Source organism: Dromiciops gliroides, chromosome 3 (assembly GCF_019393635.1).
Source record: "Dromiciops gliroides isolate mDroGli1 chromosome 3, mDroGli1.pri, whole genome shotgun sequence".
Taxonomy (NCBI): domain Eukaryota; kingdom Metazoa; phylum Chordata; class Mammalia; order Microbiotheria; family Microbiotheriidae; genus Dromiciops; species Dromiciops gliroides.
The window spans coordinates 599137421-599152086 of record NC_057863.1 but is presented as its reverse complement, the minus strand read 5'-3'; the positions used below and the strand labels follow the sequence as shown (position 1 = coordinate 599152086).

Here is a 14666-nt window from a genome sequence, read left to right as displayed (position 1 = left end):
CAACTTCTGAACACCCCAGGCAACCCTATAAGACCATCCATTGATCCATATGGGGAAAAATTCCCCACTCAGAGTTAATCTGCATCAATAAAATCATAAGTTCCTTCAAAATAAATATTCCCACAAATAGCACAAGGTCTTTCCCATTGCAAATGTTTAATATTTAGCTGTTGAACTGAAAAGTAGACTAACATAAGATATAAGGAATCTCATCATTCAGAAATTGGAATCTTCAATCAATTTCCTGAGACAAATTTTCTAATGGTGAAATTCTCTGTATGCAGTTTCTACATTGCAAAGTACATTTGTACATGCTCTATACATGACAGATACTAAATGATTTTTTATTAATAAACTAAGCTCCCCTGAAAATAAAGACCCTAAAATAATTATGAATAAGACAACTAGTTTTCTGGATGTGTTTCCTGAGATGCAAGGAAAGAAGAGGCAGAAACAGCTAAAGCTAGTTGGAAGCAGAGGGGTAATGAAGGTTAAAAAAAAAACAAAACCCAACAACTGTACTTCTAACTGCAGTGTGGTAGCCAGGGTTACACTTCATTAGACACCATTTCTTCTTTGAAAACCAAAATCCAAGAGAAGGAGAATATGCTGCCCAGCACTACATAGTGTGGTCAAAGAAGAAACAAATACTGTAATAGCATGTCCTGAGAGCTCAAAGGCATCACAGTATTGACAGTCCTTCCCCACCCCCCAGGGCAATGAGGGCTAAGTGACTTGCCCAGGGTCACACAGCTAGTAAGTGTCAAGTGTCTGAGGTCAAATTTGAACTCAGGTCCTTCTGAATCCAGGGCAGGTGCTTTATCCTCTGCACCACCTAGCTGCCCCCAGGGTAGTCCTTTTAAAGGCCATCTCATTCACCCCTTTTACAGATTTACAGATGAGAAAATGAAGCACCAAATAGGTTAAATGACTTTGCTCAAGGCCAAACTGAAAGTGGCAGAAATGGGATTTGACTCTGGTCTTCTAACTAATTCAGCCTTTTTTCCACTCCACCATCCTTCCACATTGAGGCAAACAAACACTGACACAAATATGTAATTCAAGACTTTCATAAACCACTAAAATTCTATTAGGAGGCAAGCTTCTTGAGAGCAAGGACTGTCTGGATTTTCTGTTTGTATCTCCAGTCCTTAGCATGATGCCTGGCATACAGGAAGCATTTAATAAATGCTTTAGAATTCATTCATTTACTCAGACTTCAACACTCTTACATACTCCAGCTTCTTCAACTTACAAACGATTAGCATTTTATTTGTGAACTGAAAAAGCAAGAAAATTTCCTTCTCCAGTCTAAGATTAGGAAGAGAAGCTGTAAAAACATTTAAATTTTTTCATGTAACCTTGGCTGAAATTCAGCATGACTTCATAGGTACCTATTATAATTGACCCTGAAAACTAAAATAACCAAGTTATCAATTTTCTGAAAACTAGACTCAATAAACTAAAATAATTGCTTTTAAATGTACTTCCAAAAAATAGTAAGTCCTTTACTGGGGAAGTTGACATATAAAGGTTCTAACAAACTTCAGGAAAGCATTTTTATAGGAAAAAAAATTAAACCTTCCTAATTAGTTAAATCCACTGTATCCTACTTACTAATGACATGTGGTTTAGGATGACCAGACAACAGGACAGATATATCAAGGAGTCAAGGGACTATTAAAGTTTAAACTGGCCAAGAAGATATCATGATGGACACATCTAAGAAGTAAGGGAAGGCAAAATTCTGTAGCAGGAAAGTCGGTTAGACTGACTGGAGCCAGGAGACAGAGATAACTCTAGAGGTCAGGACCATCATTCCTAAAAAAGAATCCCCCTGGACTCTCAGGAATGACAAGCATCCAAGCTTTCCCCACCCCACCCCACCCCCAAAAGGAACTTTCCATTTTCAGATGGTCATCCCATCTATCCTCTATAAAAGCTTTTGCCTTCCTTCTGTTCTGGGAGGAAGATGTTTCTAAGTCATCTGCTTCCCAGGGGTGAAGTCTTCTCTGTCGCCAAATAAAAGACCAATTTAGTCCTAATTGGACTGTGTTCAAGAGTATAATTCTTTACAGAGGAATACCTAAGCACCCCCACCATCATTTCCCCAGAACACTACCCTACCAAGAAAGACCTGGCACCTATATTCAACAGAGCTATCTTGCTCATAAGTATACGTTTTCTGATATTCCTCCCACTAGTTTCTCTCTTGATTCACTGAAAGTAGTTTTAGTCTCAAAAAGTAAACATAAAGTTTAATTATTACTAAACATAGGTATTATCCCCTAGTTTCAATTCTCATTCAGATAATTCTGCATCCAATTAAAAACCTGAATATGTTAGATGATGAAAATAGCATTCAAAATTAAGTAAACACCCCAATAAGATAGTCCAAATGGGGCAGCTAGGTGGGGCAGGGGATAAAGCACCGGCCCTGGAGGGAGGAGTACCTGACTTCAAATCTGGCCTCAGACACTTAACACTTACTAGCTGTGTGACCCTGGGCAAGTCACTTAACCCCAATTGCCTCACTAAAAAAAAAAGAAAAAGTCCAAATAACCAGTTCATAAAGGAGTAAAGTTAATTCTTAACAAAAGCTTTAAATAACAGAAAAATGTAATTGTTTTCTATATTTTCTTTCTTTTTTTTAAAGTGAGGCAATTCGGGTTAAGTGACTTGCCCAGGGTCACACAGCTAGTAGGTGTTAAGTGTCTGAGGCCAGATTTGAACTCAGGTACTCCTGACTCCAGGGCCAGTGCTCTATCCACTGCACCACCTAGCTGCCCCCTATGCTTTCTGATACATTTGACTTGATGTAATTTAATAGTTTGTATTTACCAATGTGGGCTTCTCCGTTTAAGTTTCTACTTTACTCAACACAGCCTCACAGTAATAGTGCAAAGTAAAAGACAGACTGTTCCAAATAATCCTGGGGATACAAAATGGGAAATACCCAGCTACCCACAGCATCGCAGCAGGAAAGTAGATTGAGACAGTGTATGAATTTTAGGGGTTCGGGCGCTATGAATGAACATTGAAAATGCACTATGGCCAAGGAGATGTGGGGAGGGGCAGAAAGCAATAAAATGGATAAATAAGGCCAGAAAGAGGTCACAGGATCAGAGAATCGTGGATCTAGTGCTGGAAGGGACCTCAGAAACTAGCTGGGCCAACTCCTTCATTTTACAGATGGGGAAACTGATCCAAGAGGGTGCAACAGGGAGAAAACAAAATGAAGCGGGAGAGGGGGAAGAAGGGGAGATCGAGGAAATGACTGAAAACAAAAGACGTCAATTAAACAATTTTTTAGGGACAAAGGTGTGGCCTGGAAAAATGCAGAAGGCTAGATGACTTCTGAGACCAAGGGGAAACAAAGGAGCCACCCGTCCCTTGCTTGCTAGATAAGCAAGTGCAGTATTCAAAGGCCGTACAGCAGTGGTCAGAGAACCAGAGAATCTAGGTCCCCAAAGGGATTCCCCTTCCTGGGCTTCTGCCGCCCACCTCCGCAGAGAGTAAGGGCGACCACAGTCTCCCCAGCCAAGCCCTGGCCAAGCTAAAATCCCTTCCTTAGAGGTGCCGGTCGCGCGTGCACTCAGAGCTCAGAGCCCGCGCGGGCTCGGGACACGCGCGCACACAGAGCTTGGGAGGGGGCGGGGTGCGCGGGTTACGGTCGCGCGCACACAGCTTGGGGTTGCGTGCAGGGCCTGTTGCGCGCGGGCTCGTGGCGCGCGCACGTACGACTTGGAGGGGGCGCGCGCACACCCGTGCAGCCTGAAAGGCCTCTCCTCACGCATTCATTCACTCTACGGGGTGGGGGGCTAGGGCAGGGGGTCGGAGAAAGGGCAAAAGGGAGGAAAAGAAAGGAAAGAGATAAGAGAAAGCTTTTCTCTCTCCTGGCTGTCGAGTCTGCGGGTAGGTCTGGTTCTGCGGAAAGGGTGAAAAGCCCCCGCGTCGCCGAAGTCCGGCAGAGAATCCCAGGTCTCGCGGCTCCTCTGCCGGTAGCCATGGTTACGGAGCATACCATTGGCCTTAGAGGGAGGGATCTTCCTGTGGGGGGGGGGGGGAGAGAGAGAGAGAGAGAGAGAGAGAGAGAGAGAGAGTGTGTGTGTGTGTGTGTGTGTGTGTGTGTGTGTGTGTACTTTGGTCCAAGGGGCCCAGGCTTTGTTCCCTCGTGGGTGGAGCCTACGAGGGTTACTGGGAGAGGGGGACACTAGTCGGGCTCATGGATATCTGGAGGTTTTAAAAGGGGTTTAGGTTGTAGAATTTAGGGATAAACGTTTCTAATTCAACCCCTGTCATTCTCACAGATGCCCAGGGAGGTTGTGACCTGTCCAAGTGGCAGGGATGTGACTGGAACCCATATCTCACGTCACCACAAAATGCGCCAAGGGGTCTTTGGCCTTGTCACTTACAGGTTTTTAAGAATCCATGCCTTGGGGCAAAGCTCAGATAGCATGATTTTCAATTCTGCAAGTGACAAGATGGGAAGGCCGACACACTGGAGGCCAGAATCAGGATCAACATAGATCAGGTCAGGCTGGAGGCATTCTAGCACCAGGTCACTGCTGACCCCTTCACAAGGCGTCCCAGCACTAAAGTGACCTGAGGTTAGGTTCATTTCAGCCAGTGCTGAAGGCTCAGCTAGTGCTGAGCTAGCTGACAGAATCAGAAAGACAAACAGGGGCATACTTACCAGGGGAAGGCTGGCCCCAGCTGAGGAACTGGCCACGGTGGCCAATGGAATGGATAAAAGTACAAAACTGCCTAGAGTGACCCACAGGTAACCCATCTCCACTCCTTTCATTTCCAATGATAGAAAAGCCTGTTTATCTTGGGTAGTTATTCCTTACTGAGTTTCTGATGTGGAAAATAAAAATGCAAACACTTTCAGATCTCAAAGGCATTTATTTATTAGATTCAGATAAGACAAGGCATATGGATCACCCACATGGCACTGGAAAGCTATTGATACAAGTATGGGTTATAGTAATATAACAAGAATTCTGCCACTTCACTGGAAAGCTATAGAGAGCTCTATCACACCAGCATTGCAAAGCTCTTGGGCTATTGAAAGGATAGTGTGTATGTGGCATTATAAAGTCAGGTGCTCTCACGTTTCCACAACTGGTCCCTTAGATGCTCATCAGGCAGGATTTCTACAGAGCCACCTAGGGACTGACTCCAGTCTGCTTGTCTATAGAGGTATACTCTACTTTGGACTTAGGGGCTTTCCAGACCAGCTGCCCCCTCAGCCTGACTCTCTTTTCTGGGCCATTATGGAGCTAATACATTCATTCATTCATTCAACAAACACTAAGTTCTTGGAGTCTTCCTACAAACTGTCCACCACCCAATTGGTCCTTTCAAACATGTCTTACCCCTCCCTCCAGTTCATGCTGTACTTGTAGAATGTTCTGAGCACAGCAGTCCGTGTGATAAGCAGTACTACACACCACGTATACAGTGACTAAGGACCAGTTTTTTCAACTGTCTTAAAAACAAATGAATGATAGTCTGCCTTCTTGTTCCTGTTAACCTGGGAGTATTGGATAGGGACCTAGCTATAGGATGGAAAAATATTAGAAAAAGAGTTAGACACAGCAGGATGGGAATGATCTTGGGTTAAATGGAAAGGAGCGTTTGGGTGTGGGAAACAAGATCAAGAAATCTGTTTCTACAGCAGGGAATATAAAGAAGCATAATGGGGAGTTGTACACAGTAGGCACTTAATATGGAACTGCTGGAAGAGAAGGCTTTGGGGGTCATGATGGCTGTTCTGAAGTATTCTAAGCACTGTTACCTACAAGAGGGATTTGACTTGTTCCATGTTTACCCCAAAGGTCAGAAGTAGGAGCAGCAAGTGGACAGTGAAAGGCAAATTTAGCATTCACAACAGAAAATGTTTCCTTAACAATTAGAGCTATATGGGGATAGTGCAATGGGCTATGTCTGACAGTGGCAGCAAGTTCCCTCTCATTGAAGGTCTCCAGGAAAAACTGGCTGACCGCAAGAGGGGCAGGTTTTGCATGGAGTTCTTTTTCAAGTATGAGTCATCAGGGTCCCTTCCAACTATGACACTGTGGTTCTGTGTGCAAGTGATATCTTTGACCAGTAAGCAGATATGCTACAGGAGGACTAACCTAACAGAGGAAGGCCTCCAATACCCTGGGTGAAGGTCATGGGAAGAAACTGCATAGGACACAGGCTACTGCACTGCAATCCATCTGAATCAAGGTAGAGTAGTAACTCTGGGCCTCCTTCCAAGCCTCTTCCTGGCCTCCTTTGCTCCTTTGGGGTAAATGGGCAGGAGATTACTAGGAGGTGGTTGGGTTGGAGCTGGTGGGGAGTATATGGTACTTACTAAGCAGGAGAGGAATAGAGGTAGCAGGTGTGCTCAGGAGTTGGTTTCATAGCTACAGCTGTGACCAGCAAACAGCCTCATGGGAAGAATGTTGGCCTGTAAAAGGAGATTTGATAAGGGCCAGGTGGAGGAATTGGTATGGCATGGTTCCAGTAAAGTGGGTGGAAAAAGGATGGGATAGCAAGCAATGGGAGGAACCAAAGGCCCCTTGGTTATGGAAATCAGGTGAGGGTCATTGGCTCAGTGAGGTCTAGACCTGGTGTCCTTCCCCTCACCTCCCTCTTAGAGGCCCAGCTCTGCAACAACTGGTGTACCATCCAACTATTTTGTTTATAGTTTATATTTTCTTACATGTATATCTGTTGTTTCCTCTGTAGAATAAAAGGCTCCTGAGGGAGTGAAACTTTCATTTGAATATTGGTATGCCCAAGACCTGAAATAGTGCCCGGCACAGAGTAGTTGCTTAATAAATACTTGCAAGTTAGCTGAGTCCTGGACAGAGAAAGAAAATCTATCAATGTGCTTCAGGGGATCCTCCAAGGGGCTCTTTCCTGGCCCCACAGAGAACATAATGCTGTGCATAATTAGAGTAATAATTTACATAATGCTTTAGGATGTACAAAGGGTTTTCCTCACAACAACCCTGTGAGGTAGGTAATACAAATATTGTCCCCATTTTCAAAAAGAGGAAAGTGAGGCACATAGGGGTTGAGTGACTTGCCCAGGTCACAAAATAAGTGTCAGAGCCAAGACTCACACTCAGATTCTGTGAGCAGAGTCTAGCAGGCAGATGACACAGGTAATTAATTACAACACACAACAGTACACAAAAAGTGCCTAACAGAGGTGCAAAGTGCTATGCAAAGCCCAAGAGGGAAGTCTTGTTATAACCGGAGAGGAATCAGGGAAGGCTTCCTGGAGGTGATGGTGTCCAGGCTGGACAGTCTGAACAAAAGCAAAGAAAGTGCATGCCTATGTTCCTGGGAGAGTTTTACATCTGCAGATCTTTGAATCTCAGTATTTGTCCCCTCAGAGAGCACTATGAAAGCTATGGTGAGGCAGCCAGCATAGACGTACACTGAGGTGGGAATTAGGAGATCCGACATTTAACACTGTACCGAGTTTCTTCTCCTTTCTAGAACTCAGTTGACTAATCTGTAAAATAAGGATCTGGGCAAGATCATCTTTAAAAGTCCTTTCCAAGGCCCAAGAAATCATGGTTTAATTATGTGAAAGCTTTTGCAACTTCAAGCAAATTTAAAAAGTAACAATTCACTTGAACCTGCCTTCCCTTTTTAAGAGTCTGAGTTAAAATTCCACTTTGGAAGACACGATTGTCAGAAATGGCCCTCTGATTCTTGTACCAACAGTGGGCAATGCAGGCCAACAAAGACCTAAACTATGTATGTGGACAGTAGTGCAGTACTCACCCAGGCTGGTCTAGAGAGAAGAGAAGAGAAGAGAATCCTGGTCTGAAATGTGTTGTCCTTCCCTCCTGTAACAGCAGCCTAGCAACCTGTAACTAACTTGTCAATTAGTTATGAAGTCCCCAGCTAGCCAGCAGTCCCTCTCCTGAAAACCACCCACTGTGAGCCTTGATGCACTCTGACATCATGGCTTCCCTTCTAGGCTTTCAGCACCTTCCACCTTGTATTAAATGTCCATCCAGAACAAAGCCTTGCATGTTGTAGATACTCAATTTTTAAAAAATGTGTTTATGATTTCAGCGACAGAGGGAACACCTTACTGAATGCCCTCCACACCTTCTCGGCAAGTAGTCTTGGAGTCTTGCATTGAGATGAAATAATTTGCCCCAAACCACAAAGCCCCTGTATCAGATGCAAGAACAGAGCCAAGCTCTCCCTGGAGCCATCACACAATGCCTCTCAGCTCCAATTAATAGCTGCTGAATAAATGAACTGTCTTTTCCTGATTCTAGCCCCCATCACAGTTTAGGGCTGGCATAGCTATAACCAGAACAACTCTTGATTCTCAGTCCTTCCCAACTTTTTCATGGAGGGTAAGGTGGGAAGGATGGAGAGATTATCACAGCCAGTGAATACATCTTCTTAAGTCATTGGCTAGATGTATAACCACTGTTAAGAATCAATCATCCTGCTTTGAAATGAAAATTGAATTAAGGAATAGAAAAAATACACTTATAATAACCCTCTCATGGAAGCCTCAGTTTCCTAATTTATGAATCAAGGCAACAGCTTCAGGTTTCTGGAAACCTTGCACTTTGGACTACTACTGTGAGCCAGATCATATACTGAATGCTTTAACTCTAAAGGCTGATGATCCAAAACTCCTGCTCCAGGCCTTCTAAGGGCCCAAGCCAAAGCCTCATGATTCTGTAGGGCCTCCCTTCCTCCCCAGCCACTCTAGCATATAGTGCTTGAAACTAAAGGATCCTTGAAGTATAATTCCATCAAGGGCACTGAAGATGTCACAGCTGCCGGGTGAGAAGGCAAAGGCAGATGACAACCTTTACCTACCTGGCTGGCTAACAGTTTCTGTGCAGGACAGCCCAGAAGCACAAGACACATTGAAAACAAAACACCAACAGCTTTTGAGGCACTGTGTTCATTGATGGATCCAGGCAGGGAGAAAGGTACTTTCAAAATAAAAGGGTCCAATAACAGATGAATTTTCACATCATAGCTCTACTAAGCCAACTCTGCCAAATGCCACACTTACAATTGGTTTGTTTTTTGTATACACACTGACCAAACTGCCCACTCATGAATCATTTGCTTCCTGTGTTTGTAAGATGGATACCCAGACTAAAGTATGTTTTGGGGGACTCAATCCCCAGTTAAACCTTTTGGAAAATAGAGGTGTGAAGGGATACCACCATATACCCATCAAATTATCATTTACAATGACCAAACTGTTTGGTGGAGCGGTGAACTGGTGAAATCTTATTTTCATGCTGCAAGAGTAATATGCAGTGTGACTCCACATATAACCGGTATCAAATTGCTCACCATTTTAGGGAGGAAGGAAGGAGAAAATTTGGAATTCAAAAATGTTTTTAAATGAATGTTAAAAATTGTCTTTATACGTAACTGGAAAAAAATACTATTTAAAAAAAATATATAGAATGTGACTCACAAAAGGGATCACAGCCCTAGATCAAGTGATCTCATTTCAAGAAACACATTGTAATGGCATTGTTAAAAAGGAAAAAAAAATATGGTTGTTTAAAAATATTCATAACTACAGTTATCCCTTCCACATCTTGGGGGGCCGATGGATGACAAGGAGTGGGTTACGGGCTCAGTACCCCCATGATCTGGAACATCCACATAAAATTTTTAGGCTCTCCCTTCATACCAGAGAAGTCTGAATTTTTTTCTTTATGAAGTGTTTACAGTACTCTATTATATAATTTGAGTTAAGTATTTGGCTCTGTATAGTGTGCTGGCTTCTGCAAAACTCCCCCCAAATTCTCATTTAATTTCTTATGCCAACCTACCATATATCAAAACCTCAATGAGGAAAGTCTCAATGTGGAAGGGATAACTAACTGAAAACCTCCTCCACATGCAAATGGAAAATGGTGGAATAAATCATAAAACACTATTGTTTTCCCAGGAGTGGCAAATAAAGAATACAAAGATATATGGAAAGAGCTGTTTTAAAGCAAACAGCTCTACCAACAATACCAACAATTTAATACCACACTTGTTTTCCCACAATTCTGGCAATATTGAGTTTTATCATTTTTCTTTTTCTTTTTTTTTTGCAGGGCAATGGGGGTTAAGTGACTTGCCCAGGATCACAGGGCTAGTAATTGCCAAGTGTCTGAGGCTGGATTTGAACTCAGGTACTCCTGACTTCAGGGCTGGTGCTTTATCTACTAAGCCACCTAGCTGCCCCAAGTTTTATCATTTTAAACTACTTTTTGCCAATTTTTGATGGCTATAAGGTGGTATCTCACCTCACTTTGATATAATAAATATCAATCGCTAATATGGTTATATTTTAAAAGCAACAAAACTTGAAGTACAGAGATGGAGAACACTAACAGAGAACACAGAACAAAACATTAATTTGTTAAAGTTTATGTACATGGACATGTTTTAATCAAAACATGAAAAGTTTGGAATTTATGGTTTTATTATTTGGGCTTTTATTCCTTCTATCCTTTGATTGTTTTTTGCTGAGGTTGTTATTTAGCTTGCAGTAAAATATTTTAAATAGAAAATGAGAACACTATATCCTTTATTCCTTTTCCCACCTGATGTGGTTAAGTTTAGCTCTATAACACTAGAGCTGGTCTGCCTTCACTTTCATTTTTAATGAAAGAGCATCAAATAATCATTAAAAGACAAAAACAAAACCGATTTGAAATTAAATATTCCCTCTCTATTCCAACACCCTTTTTTCCACCTTCCCACAGATTTTCCTTTTCCTTATGGACAATAAAAGATGGTTTCCCTTTCTCTGTACTACCCTCTTATTCAAGCCACTGTCCAAGTCACAACTTCAGATTTAGCAGACAAGTTTTTGCATCAGTTTTTCTCATTTATAAAAGCTGTGTGTCGAGACTGTAGATTACTCACAATCTTTTCTTCTATTTCCATACCTTTTCCCATTTCTTCGTCAGAAAGAGACAACTGTGTTTCTGAGTCTTTGGTTACAATAACCACATAAGACCTCAGGGATTCCAGGATATTGGCCACCACAACCTGATGACGATAAGTCTCCAGAGCCTTCCTTGCATGATCAATTACAACTGAGGGGTCTGTCTCCAATTTAAAAGAGATTACAAATGCCTTGGGAGCCCAGTCTTTAACAAGAGGAGAAAGCATTTTTGGCACCATCTTCATTGTTATCTGCATTGGAAAAGAAAGGTTTTAACACCAGCTATCAAAAAAAAAAAAGATAGCTAAGTTATCAAAAATATCACTAATTACAATTGGCACATGGATTTTAGATCAGCTAGATGTGAGGGAAATGCATGCCTAATATATGGACTAATACAGAGTACAGCCTTGATTTGGATAAAGAGTTTATTTTGGAAGCAAGGGCAATTCATGAAGGAGCTGCAGGGGAGAGAACAAGTATATGTACATAACTGGTGTGCCTTTAGCCTTGTTCCCATGAAATCCCACCAAAATTATCAAAAGATTTTTGGAAAGCCCATAAGAATGGCGTGCATCCTCTTGGTCTCTAAGATGTCTATCTTCTATGTCTCTAATAAACATATCTAGAACACTGCTTTTCTTAACACTGGGCATCAGAGCTAAGTGAAAATTGAGTCAAAGACCTGAACTTCTAAAAACTGGCTAAGTCCATTAGTTTTATAACTAACTTCTGCACAGCATAAAGGTGAACCTGGGTTTTGAAAGGCCGTGTTAGTGGAATACAAACTTGGGCAGGTCCCATCAAGCTGGAATGGCTACCTGTTACATACCTGGCAATGGACCATCTACCTGTCACTCAAGAACCAATCTAGCTAAGTTTGGTCAGACTTATCACTAGGTTGACAAAACAATTATTTATTTTTTTAGTCACAGTAACTCAGTAGATGGGTTGTCATCTATGTGTATGCAAGGCCTGCTTACAAGAATGACACTGGGGGCAGATAGGTGTCGCAGTGGATAGAGCACCAGCCCTGGAGTCCGGAGTACCTGAGTTCAAATCCGGCCTCAGAGGCTTGACATTTACTAGCTGTGTGACCTTGGGCAAGTCACTTAACCCCAATTGCCTCACTAAAAAAAGGAAGGAAAAAAAAAGAATGACACTGCAACTCTCTGAAGTATTTATAAAAAGGTGTTCTATTCTTAGGGTTGGAAAAGAAAGTATTTAATCTGATAAGGAAGGCAAGGGGCTGAGAGGCCAAGGTTCACTAAAGAAATAAATGGTTTCTTTAAGGAAAGGGAGAAAGATTGCACAAAGGGGTTTTAGTAAATAAACTGCAAAGTGCCCAACAGCTCCAACACTTATATATACTTAGGCTATCCACTTTAAACACACAAAATTTCTGCAGAACCATTTGCAAAGGTTATTAGGAATCTTATGAATAGGGTTTTTAGTTTACAGATATCTGGGTAACTCAAAACTAAAACTCCCTTGGTCCCTTCCAATTCCAATCTGCCATCATCTATCAATCTGATATTATGAGCATCCTGGACCACCCTGCTTTGGGCTTTATATCACAGTTTGACTACAGAAATGCCTAATTCAAACAAAGAGCAAGCTGGTCTATGCTCAGTCATAAGGAACCTTAAGTCTACATGGGAAAAATAACTCTTACCCACCTGCAGAGGGCCTCCAGAGGACTGGATCTTATGCTCAGGCATTTCAGAGGCAGGCACATAGAAATCCGACACGGCCGCAGCGAGGTAAAACATTGCGGAGGGGCCTACAAAGAAAAATAGTGACGAAGCACAGTGGATAGAATGCCCGACTGGGAGGGTCACGGTGCGAATTCCAATCCTGCTTGGACACCAATTAGCTATATGCCCCCCGATTAAAGCCGATTAACTTCAGCGTCCTCATCTGTAAAATGGGGATAACAGCAGCACCTACCTCCCAGGGCTGTTCTGAGGATCCAATGAGATAATAAGGCATTTGGTAAGCGCTACATAAATGGTAGCTGTTATTATGAAATGGGTCGGAGGGCCTTCAAGGTCCCTTCCAGCTCCAGAGCTAGGCTGCTACAAGAGGGGAAGGGGGAGCCACGAGAACGAGGGCAGCGGGCGGCTCCCGGGGCAGGGCAGGGGTACGCCGCCCCGGGGGAGTCAAGGTCACCGGGCGGAGGCGGCGCAGGGCTGGGCCCGGATCTTCCCCACGCACCGAGTGGGCTGAGCGCCTGGGCCGCAGCCTGCAGCAGGTGCAGGTAGTCGTTCAGGGTGGTGAACTCCACGGCCAGGAAGGTGCCGGCGTCGGCGGCCTCCTGGTAGCTGAGCAGGGCGTCGGCGAAGCCCGGCAGCGCAGCGGCCTCGGCCTCCAGCAGCAGGCGTCCGCCAGAGCCCTCGGCCTCGCCCCGGGCGGGCCGCAGCGCCGAGAGCCAGGTCTGCGGCGGGAAGCGGTGCGCGAAGGGGAAAGCAGAGCGCGCGCGGTGCAGGAACAGCACCCCGTAGCCGGCGCGCAAGAAGCTTTCGGCCGAGGCCGCGCCGCGCCGCCCGCTGCTGAAGTTATCCAGAAAGCGCACGGTGCGCGCCTCCAGCGGCACCTTGGTACCGCCCGACGTGACGAGGACCACCGGCCGGCCCTGCGCGCCCAGCCGTGCGGCGAACTGCTGCATGAGTGTGGCGCTCCGCGCCACGCCGGGAGGCTCCGAGAACTCGGAGCTTAGGCTCGCTTCCGCCATCGGTCCAGCTACCTACACCGGGCCTGCGCCGCCGCTGCCAATCAGCCGGAGCGCCGGCTACTGCGCAGCCGCCGAGGGGGAGGAGTCCGGACACGCCTCCGTTGCCTTAGCAACGGCGGCGCGGCCCGGCCACTTGAGACCAGGCTGTGGCAGCAGGAGGGAGCTTCCTCCGCGACCCCAGCTAGGGACTCAGTATCGGTCGCCGGGCCAAGGTCATTTTCTTTCAGCCTAGAGAAGTGCATCTCCCTCCTAACCTCCGCCACACCCCATCAGGTGTTATAAAGAGCTGGGACTCAAGCTCCGTGCCGCTCTCCCCTCATTTCCCCGCTACGCTTTTTGCCAGGACTTGGAAGGGAACTGGAAAAGAATCCTCCCTACGTAACATACCTGAAAGTCCATCACCCAGCCTCTGTTCAGAGACCTCCAGGACAGGAAACTCACTACCTCTCCAGGCAGCCTCAGCCCCTTTTGCTTTTGAACTGCTCTAAACGTTAGGACATCTCCCTTGAACTCAAGCCTAAATCAGTCTTTACAACTTCCATTCACTGTTCCTGGTTCTGCCTTCCAGGATCAAACGGAACAAGTCTAATCCCTCTTCCACATGACAGCCCTTCATTTATTTGATGTGCCCTCTGAGCCTTCTTTTCTCCAGGTCAAACACGTCCCCAATTCCTCCATCCGATAGGTCATGAACGTGAGGAAGGTCCATAACTCCTGGACACCATGGTGCTTCCGGAGGTCTGGTTAACGAAGGTCCTGGGAGTGAAAGCAGATTACCTTGAGCCAACCCCTTCATTGGACAGAGGAAACTGTGGCACAGGAAAGGGAAGGGACACATCCGGGCTCGCGCCAGTAGCAAGAAGCAGGACATGGACGGAAGCGCGAGTGTTCCAATTGGAAACCAGCGCTTTCCGTAGGCTCAGGTCGGGAGAGGGTACCCGAAGCAACAGCTGGACATCGCCCTCTGCTGTCCTG

The 14666-nt window shown here is 44.8% G+C and overlaps 1 protein-coding gene across 3 annotated transcripts; it reads right to left on the bottom strand.

The window, feature by feature from the left end:
• Positions 1–4888: 4888 nt before the first annotated feature.
• LOC122747001 (phosphopantothenate--cysteine ligase-like) lies at positions 4889–14453 on the bottom strand. 3 transcript variants are annotated; one of them, XM_043993190.1, is made up of 3 exons: positions 14079–14453; positions 12637–12740; positions 4889–11208 (listed from the first exon to the last, which is right to left on the bottom strand). In XM_043993190.1, exons 2-3 carry the CDS (start codon positions 12727–12729, stop codon positions 10885–10887), a joined length of 417 nt encoding a protein of 138 aa, XP_043849125.1. In that variant the 5' UTR covers positions 12730–12740; positions 14079–14453; the 3' UTR covers positions 4889–10884. The 3 variants fall into 3 exon arrangements, with proteins under 3 accessions (XP_043849125.1, XP_043849124.1, XP_043849126.1); XM_043993189.1 differs by lacking the exon at positions 14079–14453 and adding an exon at positions 13175–13691; XM_043993191.1 differs by lacking the exon at positions 14079–14453 and adding an exon at positions 12908–13146.
• Between the last annotated feature and the right edge of the window lie 213 nt (positions 14454–14666).

Bases quoted from the DNA above. Each gene is read 5' to 3' on its own strand.
- LOC122747001 (XM_043993189.1), bottom strand. From the start codon at position 13,691: ATGGCGGAAGCGAGCCTAAGCTCCGAGTTCTCGGAGCCTCCCGGCGTG. The intron at 12,741-13,174 runs GTGCGTGGGGAA...TTTTCTTTGTAG, and splicing joins CCAGGCGCTCAGCCCACTCG to GCCCCTCCGCAATGTTTTAC. The intron at 11,209-12,636 runs GTGGGTAAGAGT...TTTCCAATGCAG, and splicing joins CCTCTGGAGGCCCTCTGCAG to ATAACAATGAAGATGGTGCC.